General features: G+C 45.4%; 1 protein-coding gene across 5 annotated transcripts in view; it reads right to left on the reverse strand.

Annotated features, from left to right (window-relative positions):
- Positions 1-14807, reverse strand: part of R3HCC1L (R3H domain and coiled-coil containing 1 like) — a 482602-nt gene that overhangs the window by 407661 nt on the left and 60134 nt on the right. For 4 of the 5 annotated variants that reach the window (XM_069611546.1, XM_069611547.1, XM_069611544.1 and 1 more), the window contains one exon: positions 1882-1974. The exons of the other annotated variant lie outside the window; for it this stretch is intronic. In XM_069611546.1, coding sequence (XP_069467647.1) covers positions 1882-1974 — 93 coding nt within the window. Of the gene's footprint in view, positions 1-1881; positions 1975-14807 lie in introns of those variants that run through there. 5 annotated transcript variants of the gene reach the window in all.

Genomic DNA, 14807 nt, shown 5'->3' on the forward strand with positions numbered 1-14807 from the left:
CCTCTGCAATCTTGAGGGAAGATGTTTTGATGCAGGTGTGCAGGGTTGAATCCCTCGGGTATCCCTGGGATTTAGGTTTGGTTGTCAGGCTGAGAAGGACATCCTTTACTGCTCCCTTACCGACTACGATAAAAATGGCAGATGGCAACTGTTAAATGACAAGCGACAAAATGGGCTTTCTGAAGCTTGATCTTCAGGCTATTTTCGTCATCCCTTCCCTAATAAAGACTAAGCAAAACTGAAAGAGCCATATAGGACTAATGACAAGTCAACAGCTCACCCGCAAAATATAAAATCAAATACCCCATGCACACACACACATCTAGAACTCCAAGTAGCTACATCGACCAATCGAACGTTTACATCATGGGCCACAGTGCATAGAAACGGGACATGGTTAAATAGCAAACACCCAATCCTGACCAGTTAAGAGTGCTGGTAGGGGTATGAGTAGAATGATCGGATGGCTCTATGTCACATGATACAATGACTGCAGTCCTGTATTTTACTTTTACCTTTCAGTGCATTCAGAGTGTTCTATTCTTCATTTTAATTTGATGTAACTAATTTGAAAATAATAACTTGTTTTATGCAGCAATTCATGCTCAATTGCTTTCCATTCTGAACAGTGTAACATTTGCGACAATTACTCAGCACAATGGTACGATTTGTCAGCCTCAGATGGAGGTCGTCTACATCGATCCTGGAAGTTGAACATGCGCAGCTGCGAATACAATTTGGATTCAGATCTTTACAGCAGGCCCATAGCTAAGCAACCTAACTCATTACCAACCTGATGTACCAGTAATTTGGAGATATCTAATCACACTATGTGAGAGAAAAAAACCAGTAAATAATCCTGCACTAAACCGCCCAGACAAATTTCCAATGTTAATGAAAAGAACTGTGCTGAAAGACATTACGACTTACTGAGACAAGCTAACTGGCACTTCTCTGAACAGTAGGTGTAATGTGAAATCAAGCATCAGCAGGGTAATTGTTTAGGGGCACAAAAGGGTGGAACCTGATAGGGAAGCTCTTATGCTACAGAGCAGTACAAACTTAGTTGGTACCTTACCTATTGATAACCAGAGAAATGAAAAAGACAGAAAACATTCCTTTCTTAGTTGCATTATCAACAGTGCGGAATGGGTCGATTTGCTCTGATTCGGAAACAGGGTAAAATGATCTCTCTGGAACCACACACCATGGGAAACCAAAAGCGCATTTATTTTTAAATGTAAGCACAATAAATGGTTTATTGCTGCAAGCACAGCCGTAAGGGGTAATGAGAGGTAGCTATGGTCTGTGGCATATCTCACAAGAGATGTGAATGGTAGACGATTAGAGGAAAACCACTTTGAATGCTGTGGGGAACAATGGCTACAAGCAGGTGTTCGCATAACAATTTATTTCACTGTTTCTTTCAATATTGATAGTACAATTGTAAAACCAAGATCATCTTAGGTTCACATTCATTTGTATTCTGGTGAATCAAGGCTTCCATTTAGGAGAACGGAAATTAACCTAGTATTTTCTTTTTTGCTCAACATGTTACCATAACAATTTATATATAATTAGGTTAGTTTGTAATTTAATTTGTGCCAGTTTCAAGTAATCTCTATAAATAATATTTTAAGCATTTGTTTTCTTCACTTTTTACAAGCCTTCCACTTCCCTACCATTACACCACCCTTGAGGCCCACCCCTTCACTCAGCCACCATCTCTCTCTCCCCAGTTTCAATTTCCTAGTAATTCCTTTGTACTTTCACCACTGGTTATCAACTTTAGTTAAGGCTGACACTGATACACAAACTCAACATGATTTGGCTTAGATTCAAACCAATTTTCACGAGTGGGGGTGTGTGTGGAAATTATACCTGCTCAGGGTGTGTGTTGAAAGGAAGCATTGATGTTGTCCTTGCAGAACCTGGCTGGTAGCTTCGCAGACTTCTCTCCAACATACATTCTACCTGTTTAGAGGGGAAAATTAGATTGTAGATCAAGGAGAAACAGGCACAGGTAAGAGATATGCAAAACTAAAGAGGTTACGGCTGGAAGGTTAGGAATTAATCCTAACCTCTGGCATTGCTCTGGGCAGCCATCCAGACAATCGTTCTTTGCTTGCCAAGCCATTACAAAATGGGAAAGACCATATGCAAATCAGGCCTGGTCCCACTCCAAAAGGGGTAGTTGAGCCCAAACTGCTGGGTCACATCCCTTCTGCACAAGACCACAGGCTGCCCAAAGCAATGGCAGGAGTTAGGATTCATTCCAAACCTTCCAGCCATTTTTGCTTTGTTACCTAAGTGGGATGGGTATGCCCAGACGTGGGTCCCGTGCATGCTGGGCCTAGAGACCTGAGCTACGCCTCACTGATGAGGCCGAAACATGTTTGGGGATGCTTGCGGTCTCGTGCAGAAGGGATGTCACCAAGCAATTCGGGCTAGACTAGCCCTTTTGGGGTGGGACCAAGCCTGATTTGCATATGGTCTTTCCCCTTTTATAATGACCTGGCAGGCGAAGACCGATGGTCTGGAAGGTTGCCCAGAGCAATGCCAGAGGTTAGGATTCATTCCAAGCCTTCCAGCCATCACCTCTGTTTTTACAGGTAAGAGATATCCTCCTTCCCCTTCTGTGGTAACCTGAGTACAACAGTCAAAAATAAACAAATGTCCAATCAAGGTACTATAAAAATATATATTCTTTAATCAAACACACAAGTATGCAATCAAAACTGTACTAAAGAACACTAACAAAAACCCACCCCTGTAAAGGAAGAGAGAGAAATGCAGAATGTAATGATGTAGCTACTCTGGATCCTTAGAAGGGATGTGAATGGCAACAAATCACCACAATATTCAAAAGGGATATGGTTCTTGAGAAAAAGGTGCAAAGGGGTGCTTAACTAGTTTCTAGGGCCCCAACAAACGGACAGGGGGGCCTGGGGCCGCTCAACAGTGCCTTATTCAGTTCTTGGCATTTCAACGGCATGAACCAGGCTTCTTATTGTTGTGGGAGCGGTTTGAATCAGGTGAATAGGTTTAAACTGGGACTTGCAGTTCAATGTGGTGATTGAGGAAGCAGGTCATTGGGTACCAGGGCCGGTTTGGCGTTCGGGCTTGGGTTGGCTGCAAAAATGCTGGTAGTTCAAGGTGCTGCTCTAAGCATGGCGGTTCGAAGAATTCCTCAGAGACCAGCTAACTGTTTGAGTAGGGGTAATCAATGCACTGGCACTGTGCGGCAGCAAAATGGTGCGAGGATGTGAGCACGGAGGTTCGAATGAGAGCCAAAGGCAGCACCACCGAGTCCTGTTGGTTCTAATGGGGCCAACATGATTCGGATATAGTTCAAGGTGATGAAAAAGAGGGAGCCTGGCTGTTCAGGCTCGGAGCGGGTGAGTAGGAAGCAGAGCTTGCCTCGTCCTTGGAACATTCACTCACTGGTAGAGGGCCTTGAAGAGTGCTGCTCGCCCAAAAGAGGTCCAAATGAATTCTTCTTGAAGGTCTGAAATGAATCAAAGAAGGGGTGGGACACCCTCAGGCAAGCATTGGAGGAAAACAATCATGCTTAAAAGGGGACCAATCTCTGCCCTGGAGACAAGTGGTCTTTGCCTTCTTGCATCATACCTAAAGTGATTTTTTTGCTAAAGGAAGAGGAGGAGACAGTTAGGAAGGAGAGGTATAGAGGGAAAGAGGATGGTGGAATCCACCATTTCTAAGATGGAATTAGCAGCATCATTATAAATTTAATAAAAATCCAAAAGGCCAAGGCTTCTGCGCCATTGACAGATGGCAATTCCACACATGCACCCAGCCAAAAATGTTAAGAACCACCAAGGGTCCAGCTCATCCTCAAAGTGAGAAAATATACTGATGCCATCTGCATTTGGATGTTGAGATCCAGACTGAGGCAGGATGTCCATTTGGAATCTCTCTGGAGATTTGTCATGATGCCCAAGCTGTGGATGCTTCTCAACTGTGGTCCAGGTCTTCTCTGACCCCTCTGGCCCATCTGACCCCATTAGGTGCCCGTGAAGGTAGGCAATAACTTCTGAGCTCAGCTGCACAAATTCTACTCCAATCCCAGATTTACAGGTGCCGGTCTGGCATTTAGATCCCTGTCCATAATTGGGGACTTCAAAAGCTGAGGCCCTTCTCAAATCAGCTTTACAGATATGAAAATGTGTTTGGCAAGCAGAGGCCTGCTGACCTTTCTGTGCTATCTGCATAATCAAAGACACAAGTACCACTCAGCTATGACTTTGTGGGGAGGATACCACTGAATAGTTATCTTTCCTCTTACAAGACCACCCAACCACAAGTAGTGGATTTAAGGGAGTGCAGTGTACCTCTCTTGCCCTATCAGTACCTCAGCAAGACTGGACAGAGTTGTAGAGGAGGAGTCAAGTGCCTCTACTGAAAGTCCCACCCCCATTTTCCCTATATGTTTTCAGCCGGAAATTGCAACATGCACAACGCCGGTAATGGCATTTATACCGCCAAGAGTCCTTGAAACAAGGTATCCATTAAGTGAACCCTATATGGTGTATTCACAGAGAAATGACAGCCTCTTGAAGGAGGTTCTCGAAGAAGTGTGAAGTGGCAAAGGCAAGAGCCTGGTGACGTCACGTGAAGCAGAAGTGACGCACCCAGAAGATATGCCGAAGAGGAAAGTATACAGACCTTATCGGATCTGATGACGAAACAAAGAGATAAGTGGCATTTCATGTGCGGATTGAAGATTGCACAAACGAAAAACACTGAAGAGAATGCAAATCATTTTAGAACTGTACAGATGCTGAAACGCAAGTAGACTAAGTAATCATAGGCTGGCTACACGTAGTGAATAGACTGCAGGCGATGCCGCCAATATATATAAGTGTGTATAGAACCTGGATGTTCCACAACGCATTTTTTAGCAAACTGGGATCCCATGAACGAGAAGGGCTAAAAGTGTGGTGCAGTTGAATAAAACAGCTGACGGCAAAGAGTAGAGGAGGTCCCAAACAAAACCTGCACTCCAGTCGCCCATTTTGCAGTACCAGGAACATTCACACCGAAATATGTGACGTACGATGAGCAAATAAACCAGCAGAGAGCCGCAGTATGGGTCTGCCCAGTGCCTATCAGAAGAACAATACCTATTGAAGTAGCAATAACCAGACAACCATGGACAGTAAGGTATCCATTGAGAAAACCCTACCAGCAAATGTGACAAGTAATCAAGTACTGTCCAGGAAGAAACCCAAATGTCCTTAATGGAAGATGAATGCTGACGTCACAAGGGCCTGGACTAATGCATCCATAGAAGAAAGGACGACCAAAGGATGACACGAAAAGACAAAACGCCATGAATAAGGATATTGTGAACCTAGAAGAAGAAAGGAATGTTAAAATACAAAGAAGCTTAAGCTGTAAGCAGGATGAAGATATTAAACCAGCTAACGCCTGTACATATGCTTGTAACCGCAAGAAAGCTAAGAAAACAGTGCGGCTTGCTATGCTAAGTAGAAGAATATAGCAGCAGGCGCCATTGTACACAATCTACCTCAAAACGAAGCACATTGTATAAGTGCTAGTCCACTTTGCACTAAAAGCAGAACCAACCCAGGTTATTATAGGCCAAACGCAAAAAGATTCATATTCTAGAAAACACGAAGAAAGCAGGCCGAATCGAAACTCGGCAGAGGCAGCTTGTGCCAGGGAAGCCAAGGTCACATCAATAGAAGCTATGAACAGTAGCAATGTTTAATTGAAGCCAAGAACAGAATATACTGCCTCTGAACGATCGAGATAAGAAGGCGAAGGCAGGTGGCGGGTGAAACGAAAATCAAATACACAAATTTAGAGAAACGAGGCAAATTCACGGTGTGGTAACATGTGACCATACGAGCGAGAAGAGGCACGGGTTCACACCTACACTTGGCATACACCCAGACAGAGATATCAGAACTTTTTCGAGACAAGAAGATGCAGTTTGGAGGCCAGCCACAGTGAACTAATTGACACATAGCCCATAAAGTGATGATTGATTGAAGGAAGGCAGGCAGGGTGAATTGGGGGACACTCTGCACCTGGCTAAGCGTTCTGTGTGCTGCTAAGCAAAGTGGAAATGTATGCATTGGGATGATGCCAACCCAATCACAATGGGCCAAATAATCTAGGGTCCTATATTTAGTAGAACCAATAGGACGTCGTACTTATGGTGATGTCCACAGTAGTCATTTTTGAAGGAAGGGCTTAGACGCTCACCTGATAGTGTTTACCCAATCCCCTCACCCCGTTACCATATACAGATATAGCACCTATATTAAAGTTACCTTTTCCTAACCAATAGAATTGCATGTTAACCTTTGAGTGTTACAAGTCAGATTATCAAGCATTTTGAGTATAAAAGTTATGTTTTGTATGAAGTTCGTCGGAGTTGAAGCGAGAAGGACTATCGCATCACTGCTGATTGCCATGACTCCCCGTTTTTTGTACTCGTCATTAAACTGACTCCCTTTACCAAACCACTGAGTGGTCCTTATTGATTGGTGTTGGAGTAATAAATCTGCACCCCCATCCATCGCAAGGTGCAGCTATCTCGTCTTGAAGTACTTCGGAGCAAACCCCGACTCTGTGGGCCGGCCGGGGGTCTCCCCAGTACACTTGGTAGTAAGATCAGATGGTTTATCGACTATCCATTATTGATTAAAATAAGACACCTATTGACCATCGACATAAAGTAACTCTAGGTCCTCGGCAATAACAAGAGTCTTTTGCCATTCGGCTGAGTAGACCGTGAAGCTCCCGTAGACAGTGGTGGATTAAGAAGAGACTGCAGTCAGGGCCTGAAGGGTCCCGTGTTCCCCACACTTCCCTTCCCATTCCTACGGGCAGCAGTGTGGGCGAAAAGCTGAAGAAGGCAGTAACTAAGGCAGTGATCCCGAGGGTCCAGAGAGGAACAATGCGAACGGTGAGTGAAACAAAAAATTGAATGCTTTGGCAAATAGTGCATGCCTTAGAACAAGTAAAGGGAAAAGGTAACAGAGGGAGGAGGGAAAACAAAAAATAGTCAGAAGTAGAGAAGACTGTATATATATATATATATGGGGATATTGACTCGAGAATAATTAAATAAAGGTTACCGGGGAGGACACCCGAGAAGGGAGATGTTACCAGGGAGAGACGCACGAGAAGTGAGAGGATTCGCCTTATTCCTACGCTTTAATATAGCGGCTAGAAGAAACGTGTACCCAGAGTCCCACATAATGGGGAACGATTAGGCTACCACAACGTTTAAAGACATCATGAAAGGGGTATGTTTACACTCCATGAAGGGGTAATGATTAGAGGCAGAGATATTTGTATCTAGCTGGTGTCCGTCTAGTCTGTCAAGCGTCTGTCTTACATGTTTTTGTGACATCATATGTGAAAATAAAATTCTTAAGAGAGCCGATTTAAAATGTTTGAGATTTAATAGCCGAGATAAAATCGCACACTAATTGATGGTTTTTGAGCAGATTAGAAGAGATAACATTTTGTGACCATTTGGATTGGAGCTTGCGATATTTGGTGCTCGCTCATATTGTTGGAATTATTTAAACCACACGCAAAGCAGTGACAAGTGTCTATAGGAGGAAAGGGAACAGACTTAAGCAAAGAGGACATGACTCCATTAGCACACTTATGCAAACAGTTGCCAAAACACGCACCCAAGCTAAGAAAATATAGTACCGAGTGGGTTAAAGGTACCAGCCACAAGATGTTTATGCCATAGCCACAAAATGGGTCTTTATCTAAAGCGGTTTACAACACATGATGACATATTTGCATGCCACATATACAGGCAAGAAGTTAGAAAAACGCCTTGCTGTTCTCGAATTGTGGAAAATGTACGAATAGGAAAAGGAGGAAGAGCTGCCGACAGATTGGATACTTAATGTATACACGGGGGGAGAGGGTGAGACGCCTACTGCGCCACCTCCCCCACCCGAAATGAGATTTTAAGAAAGTAAGGACAAGGGATTATACCTACTGAGAGAATGTAAAGCAGCCACGGGGTACAGCAACCCCACATATGAGTCACCTACACATAGTAGTGACGAAAATCAAGGGAAAGAAATATTACCTTCATAGTCCCAAGGGACAAGGAGAGACATGATGACAAGTGCGTCTCTCGACATGGAAAGAGAAGGGAAGAGATGGAAGGGAAGCAAAGGTAGAAATGATGAGATAGCATTCGCAAAAGACAAATGGATGGGAGGACACATTTTATTGAAACTGAATGGCAAAGGCATTGATGACGCAAAACAAAAAGAAAGGTTCGGCGAGAGACAGAGGAAGGGGAAAGAGAAGGAGTTAAGAGACGAAAGGATAAGAAGGAAAGACAAGGCGAGAACAGCTATATCGCGAAGAGCAAGAAAGATCTTGAGTATTTGTAGAGGGAGGTTAAAAAACCCGATCCAGTTGTAGACTGGGAAGACATTGAAGAATGATTTCCTGCGTACGATTCAGTACCAGGCACATCTGGGGCAAATATTGAAGAGGACTTCGACACCAGAAGCATTGGGGAAACAATCGATAGAATATATGATGAAATGGGGCTAGAACAAACACCCCAAGGGGTAGGGGAAGATGAGCGCCTGGAGAGCACTCAACTGTACGACACGGAAAATGTCTCCCGAAGTAGTGGAAATCGAGACCTATCCCTGGATAGGCTAGAAATAAGTAGGAATAAAGAGGATACAAAAAGTTGCGTGAATTGGGGACAAACAACGTCCGACTCCGAAAGTGAGGAGCGCGAGGAAGACGAGGAAAAGAAACAGAGCGGAAGACGACTCCCAAGTGAAAAAGGGATACAATGGTTAGACACTAGCGTGTCTGCACCGAGGGCATCAGAGTCAGCCACGCAGTCTGACCGACATGAAGGAGTATCTCATGGTCAGAGGGGGGTGTCTTCACCACACGATGCAGACAGACTAAGGACATTGCCAGGTAGACGGCGATGCAGGAATATTACCCCTGCAATAGACAGGAGAACAATGAGAAAAGATAAAGAGGGCTACGCATTCCAATTTCTGCTAGTAGAGAAGGGGAGAGTAAGACCACAACGTATTCCATGGCCACAAATGGATCGAGAAAACTTGAAAAACAACCTTCCAATGCTGACATCGGGAGTCGGAAAGTGGATACACGAGTTAGAAAAAATGACAGGAGGGAATACATTAGCCATAGGGGACATTAAGAGTCTTCTAATCTCCATACTTGGTGAGAGAGTAGACGATGTGTGGACACGGGCAGGCTTTCCTGGTGTAACCACAATTAATACCTCGCATGACGGAGTGTAACGCTCACCTGATTCCCACGGAGGTGCAGGTCGTGGCAGAAAGGTGTCTGTGACTCGAAAGGTGATGTGCAGGACTCGATGGGCTTCTGGGGTCGAACCTCTTCGCACTGTGGGACAAACTCGTAGGGTGAGGTTTCTGCAGGTGAAAGAATATAGGGGTTAATGGTCTGGGTTGTTTAATGTCTCTCTTCCTCTCTCTCCCAAGCTTCTCCGTAGAGCCCCCAGGTCAACGTGCTCACCTTAGATAGGTGAATGCTGGACTCTCCATCTGCGTCTGATGCAGGGCGCTGTTGCCAGTTCCTTCACTGGTGAAACATAGGCCTCTTGGACTCAGAGGACCTTTACCGTCGTTAATCGCACGAGCGGTGAGTTTCCAGACACCTTTTTAGTCTTTATAGTCTTCAGAGTCTTTAGGTGCAAGGCACGTTAACAGATGCTTTTCTCCCCTTTTGCTTGCAGGACTCTTGAGGAAGATGAAATAAAGCGCCTGGAAATGCGTGAGTAAATGCAAGCGCTCTAGCTGTTTTTTCCCTTGCAGCGTAGTTCGTGCTGAAGAGGCACCAGAGTATTTGCAGGCGTTCTATTGTGAAGAGCGCGATGGGCGTAAGTAAATACCTGTCTAATGTCTCTTCTTTTGTCTTTCAGGAGCTTGTTCGCAGCGCCAGAGTCCGCGGAAGGCCCGTAAGTAAATACGATGCTTTTATCTCCGCAGGTGGTGATGCAGCGTGAAGAATTCCAGAGTTCACGGCGTGCCGGTAAGTAATGACAATGTTTTTGTCTTCACAGGCGAAAGTACAGCGTGCCGAAGTGACCGCAGCCGATGGATCAGGTGAGTAAGCACTGCGAGTTAAGACTGCCTTGCTAACCTGCTGTTTCTTGTCTCTGCAGATGCTGCTGTCGACTGGATACAGGAATGGTGAGTATGATTCTTGCAGATTGAGGAAGAAAGGCTGGAACAGACTCGGTGAGCGTTCTGCTGCAGATGCAGAATAACGCGAAGCACGTTTCATCCATCGGGTGTGGTTTAAATAGCCTTGGAGTGATGAGGCATCTTCCTCCACGGCCCCGCCTAGGTAAGAAAAGAGTTCCAGTTCCAGAAGCTTTCCCCATGCTGAATCCAGGGAAAGGAACTGCCCCACCCAGGTAAGAAAGTAGTTCCTGTTTACAGAGGACTTCTAAGTGGCTGGTAAGTAAGCAGCATGGTCTGCTGCAGGTAAGTCCACCCAAACATCTGTACACATATTATGAGCCCGGCGCTTCCAGTGCCGGGACCGATGATTCTGATGAGCCTGGTGCCACCGGCGCCAGGACAAGGTCCAAAAGGTCCCCGTGGGGACCGGCTGGTGCCTAGGATTAGGGTTAAGGGCCTGCTTCCAAGGACGTTGGGCTGGTCCTGGCTCCTTGGAAGCAGTGATAATGACAGTACCCCCCCTCAAGGCCCCTCCTAAGCGTGTCTTCTCCGGGGGTTTTGGCTTGTCGGGGTGATTCAGATGGAATCTCTTGACCAGACGAGGTGCGTGGACATATTCTGAGGGTTCCCAAGACCTTTCCTGGGGACCGTATCCTTTCCAATCAACCAGATAGTATAATTTAGATTTGGAGATTTTGGAGTCTAGGATGTTCTTTACTTCGAATTCGAGTTCTCCGTCTACCAAAACGGGTTCTGGGAGTTCAGTCAATTGAGTTTCTGGTTGTACTGGTTTTAATAAGGAGACATGGAATACTGGATGTATTTTCATATGCGTAGGTAATTCCAATTTGACCGCCACCGGATTAACTATGGTAGAGATGGTGTAGGGTCCAAGGTATCTCGGGTTGAAGGTGCGGGATCCTTTTAGAGGCAGGTGCTTAGTGGATAACCAGACCTGGTCTCCTACTGCGTAGTGAGGGGCCTCTTTACGGAGTCGATCTGCTCCCTTTTTGACTTGAGCTTTAGCTCTTTGCAGATGGGCAGTGGCTTCCTTAAAAGCACGGGTAATCTCAGAGTGTAAATGATCCACAGCTGGTGTTTCGAATTCTTGGGGAGGATCCAAATTAGAGGTTCTAGGATGATGTCCGTATAATAGGAAGAAGGGAGTCTTCCCGGTTCCAGAATGAGTCAAATTGTTGTAAGCGTATTCAGCGATCCACAGAATATCCTTCCAAGAGTTTTCAGTTTGTTGGAGCATGCAACGCAGATATTGCTCTAGAGTCTGATTTGTCCATCAGTTTGGGGATGGTGACTGGTTGAAAGTCTTACATCAATTTGGGCTAGACGACAGCAACTTCGCCAAAAGTGGGAGATGAATTGACTTCCCCTATCGGAGATTAAAACCGAGGGAAAACCGTGTAACCGAATGATGTTTTCTAAGAATTCTCGGGCCAATACCGAAGCCGAAGGTAGGCCCTTCAGGGGAATGAAATGAGCCATCTTGGAGAATAGATCCACGACTACTAAAATGGTATTATACCCTGAGCATGGAGGTAAGTCTGTGATGAAATCCATGGACAGGGTATGCCATGGACAGGGAGGAATATCTAGAGGGTGTAAAAGGCCGGCTGGTTTCTCCTTCTGACTTTTATTCTGGGCACACACACCGCAGGAGATTACGAAGTCTCTAATATCCTTCTTCCATGATGGCCACCAGAAATGTCTCTTGATCTTTTCCATGGTTTTGGTAATGCCAGGGTGTCCCTCCATCAGAGAGTCGTGATAACCGGAGATTACTTGTTTTTGTATTTTCTCACAGGGCAAGTACAATCGTCCTTGGAAATATGGTAGGTCTTGATCCACCGAGAATTCTTTTCCCTTTAATTGCCAGTCCTGCAAATCGGCCGGAGTTAGGAGTGACTTGACTGCAGTCTTGATGTCTTCAAAGGATTGAGTGCTGACTAACCCCAAAATCCTTTGTTCTGGGATTATGGGTATTGGTTCTGGATTGGTCAAATATTCATCTACTCCCATCCGAGAGAGGGCATCTGCTTTTCCGTTTTTACTGCCGGGTCGATAAGTAATTATAAAGTAAAACTCAGCCAGAAACAGAGCCCAGCGAAGCTGTCTGGAAGACTGAGCTTTGGCCGTCTTCAGATATTGTAGATTGCGGTGATCAGTCATTACGGTGACTGTGTGTCTGGCTCCCAAAAGATAATGTCGCCAGGCTTTAAAGGCCGATCTGATAGCTAAAAGTTCCTTGTCTGTAATGGAATAGTTGATCTCGGGAGCCGAGAATTTGCGGGACCAAAAGGCTACAGGATGTAATTGGTGTGTGACCGGATCTCTTTGTGATAAAACTGCCCCCATAGCAAGACTAGAAGCATCCGTTTCCACGATGTAGGGGAGTTCTGGGCAAGGATGTTTCAGAACAGGTGCAGAAACGAATTTAGCTTTTAAGTCCTGAAAAGCTTGTTCTGCTTCAGTAGACCATTCAAAAGGTTTGTTCTTTTTTAACAGAGCGGTGATGGGCTGGACTATCCGGGAAAATTCAGGAATGAATCTGCGGTAAAAGTTAGCGAATCCCAACATGCTTTGAACTCCTTTTACCGAGGTTGGTGATGGCCACTTGATGATTGCATCGACCTTCTTCGAATCCATATGAACCCCATTAGGTGACAATATGAATCCCAGGCACTCAACTTCAGTTACGTTGAAAACGCATTTTTCAAGCTTGGCAAAAAGGTTATGTTGACGCAGTCTCTCGAGAACCTTTTTAACGTGTCTCTGATGTTCCTCGTCAGATGATGACTAGACAAGGATGTCATCAATGTAGACAACAACACACACATCTATGAGTTCTCTAAGGACATCGTTCATAAAATACTGGAAAGCGGCAGGAGTGTTACAAAGTCCAAAGGGCATCACTTGATATTCAAATAGCCCATACTTGGTGCGGAAGGCCGTCTTCCATTCATCGCCTTCCTTTATTCGTACCAAGTGATAGGCTCCTCTGAGATCCAATTTTGTATATATACATGCTTCTTTGACTTGGTCCAGGAGTTCAGGGATCAAAGGTAACGGGTATCTGTTTTTAACAGTAATTTCATTCAGGGCGCGGTAATCTATACAAGTCCTAAGGTCTCCTTCCTTTTTCGGAACGAAGAACAAAGCCGAGGAAGCTGGAGACTTAGAAGGACGGATAAACCCGTTAGCTAGCTATTGGTCCAGATATTGTCTGAGGTGAAGATTCTCTGGCTCGGTGAGGGCATAAATCCTACTGCAAGGAGCAGTTGTTCCGGGTATCAAGTCTATTTGACAGTCGTAAGACCTATGAGGAGGCAGGGTGTTAGCTTGATCCTTCCGAAAGACATCTTGGAATTCCTGGTAGTCGGGAGGTAATGTAGGAACCTCAGAAGAAGTTGCTGCCACTGAAACTTCAGGCCGAGGATAACAAGTGGTAAAACATTCTGGAAACTGAACCGTCTTTGCTCGCCAGTCGATCTGAGGATTGTGTTTCTCTAACCAAGGGATTCCCAGAATGATCTGCAACTGAGGGGCCTTCATCACATCGAACACAATTTTCTCCCGCTGTCCATCTTGGCTCACTAGCGTCACTTCTTGGGTGGCGTGCGTTACTGGTCCGGAGGCTATCTCCGTGCCATCCACTGTAGTAATGACGTCCTTTACTGCCTTAGGGACAAGGGGTAGATTCATCCTTGATGCCATTTCACGGTCCACATAATTGCCGATTGCTCCGCTGTCGATGTAAGCTTCAATTGCATGCAAACGATCCGGACGTGCTGGACTAATGAGGACCACGGGCACCACGAAATGCGAGGTCATGGGACAGATCTTAACGCTCGGCAAGAGGACCTCTACACTTGCCGGGCTAGGTCGTTTACCTGCTTTGAACTTGTGGCACTGGTGTCTGCGGCTCCTACAGCCTTCTTAGCTGGTTTCACTGGACAGTCTCCAAGAAAGTGCCCCGAGTTCCCGCAATAGAGGCATAATTGCAGCTGTCTTCTTCTTTCCTGCTCCTTTTGGCTTAAAGGACCTTTCATCCCCCCTATTTGCATGGGTTCCACAGTGTCAGCTCCCTTAGTAGAAGTTTGTGGCTTAGAAAACACTCGGGTATCAAATTTGGAACGATCAGCCTTCCTGTTCTGTAATCTGTGGTCCAATTGGACGACTAAGTCAATATAGTCTGAACATTCTTGTGGAGGGTTCACAACTTGAGCTAACACATCCTTGAGCTCTCCACACTGGCCTCTGTAGAAAAGCATTATTCTCTTGTCCTCGGGCCATTGAGTTTCCACTATGAGTCTGTTGAATGAGGCTATATAGGTCAAGAGGTCTTGATTACCCTGTCGTAATGAAAGAAGTTCATGGTCCAAGGCCTGCCCTTGAGCATGTCTTGCAAACAGTTTCTCCATACTGGACTGGAAGGCCTGGAAATCATGCAGAACCGGATCATCCTGGGTGACTAAAGGAATCGACCAATCTGCGGCGCTGCCACTGAGATAAGAAAGCACGAAAGCCACTTTGGTCTGATCTGTTGGG

The sequence above is a fragment of the Ambystoma mexicanum genome, chromosome 8 (assembly GCF_040938575.1).
Source record: "Ambystoma mexicanum isolate Mex_15411 chromosome 8, UKY_AmexF1_1, whole genome shotgun sequence".
NCBI classification, from domain to species: Eukaryota; Metazoa; Chordata; class Amphibia; order Caudata; family Ambystomatidae; genus Ambystoma; species Ambystoma mexicanum.